Source organism: Trichechus manatus, unplaced genomic scaffold (genome assembly GCF_000243295.1).
Source record: "Trichechus manatus latirostris isolate Lorelei unplaced genomic scaffold, TriManLat1.0 scaffold00027, whole genome shotgun sequence".
Lineage (NCBI taxonomy): Eukaryota > Metazoa > Chordata > Mammalia > Sirenia > Trichechidae > Trichechus > Trichechus manatus.
The window spans coordinates 14682063-14683185 of record NW_004443963.1 but is presented as its reverse complement, the minus strand read 5'-3'; the positions used below and the strand labels follow the sequence as shown (position 1 = coordinate 14683185).

Here is a 1123-nt window from a genome sequence, read left to right as displayed (position 1 = left end):
GTTGAGGTTAGCTGGAGAGAAGAGCACCTTCTACCTTTTGAAAAAGCCACCAACTTAAAGCCCAGTTCTGAGATCACAGTTTTTCTGTCTTTCCAGAGAGCGCATACGTCTACAGAAGAAATTCCAGAAGCAATTTGGAGTGAGGCAAAAATGGGACCAAAAATCACAGGTAACGTATCTATACCAGAATTGTCCGGGAATTCCATTTGTTTTGTTTGTTTACGAGCCTTATTGAGATAATAATTCACATACCATGCAGTTTGCCCATTTAAAGTATACACTCCAGTGGTTTTTACTATATTCAGAGTTGTACAACCATTACCAGTATCAATTTCAAAACATTTTCATCCCCCCAGAAAGAAACCCCATAACCTTTAGCAGCCATCCTGCATCCTTCCCACCACCGCTCTCAGCCCTAGGCAATCACTAGTCTGCGTTTTGTCACTATGGGTTTGCTTTTTCTGACCATTTCTTACAAATGGAATCATGCAACATGTGGTCTTTGACACACTTCATTCATTTAACAAAATGTTTTCAAGGTTCATCCGTGTTGTTGCACATATCGGTATTCATTTCTGTTTGTGGCTGAATACTCTATTGTATGGATATATCATATTTTATTTATCCATTCATTGGTTGATGAACATTTGGGTTGTTTCCACTTTGGGGCTATTATGGATAATGCTGCTGTAAATATCTGAGTACAAGTTTTTGTTTATACATATATTTTCATTTGTGTTGGGTAGCTACCTAGGAAGGGAATTCCACTTACTTTTGAACTCTCAATCCCTTCAGTCGTCTTCTGGATTGTAACTCCTAACTGTCAAGGGCTCCTACTTCTGAAATGGCCAGCATGTAGTAAATGTTCAGTGTATGTTTACTGAAGCCTTTCTTCATACTGTCCGTCTATCTTTCACTTCTCTTTTTTTGCACTGGCTGTAGTTTTTTGTTTTGTTTTGTTTGCTCTTTTGCACTGGCTGTAATGTTTTCCCTCCGATGGTTTTCCACTACAGAAGCCCCGAGATTCTTCAGTCGAAGTGCGCAGTGACTGGGAGGTAAAAGAGGAAATGGACTTTCCTCAGTTAATGAAGATGCGCTACTTGGAAGTTTCAGAGCCACAGGA

General features: G+C 39.7%; 1 protein-coding gene across 1 annotated transcript in view; it reads left to right on the top strand.

Moving 5' to 3' along the window:
• The window catches only part of EIF3D (eukaryotic translation initiation factor 3 subunit D), a 30266-nt gene that overhangs the window by 19799 nt on the left and 9344 nt on the right, over window positions 1-1123 (top strand). Inside the window, exons 4-5 of the mRNA XM_023728909.1 lie at window positions 97-169; window positions 1014-1118. Of these exons, the coding sequence (XP_023584677.1) occupies window positions 97-169; window positions 1014-1118 (178 nt within the window). The remainder of the gene's footprint in view (window positions 1-96; window positions 170-1013; window positions 1119-1123) is intronic.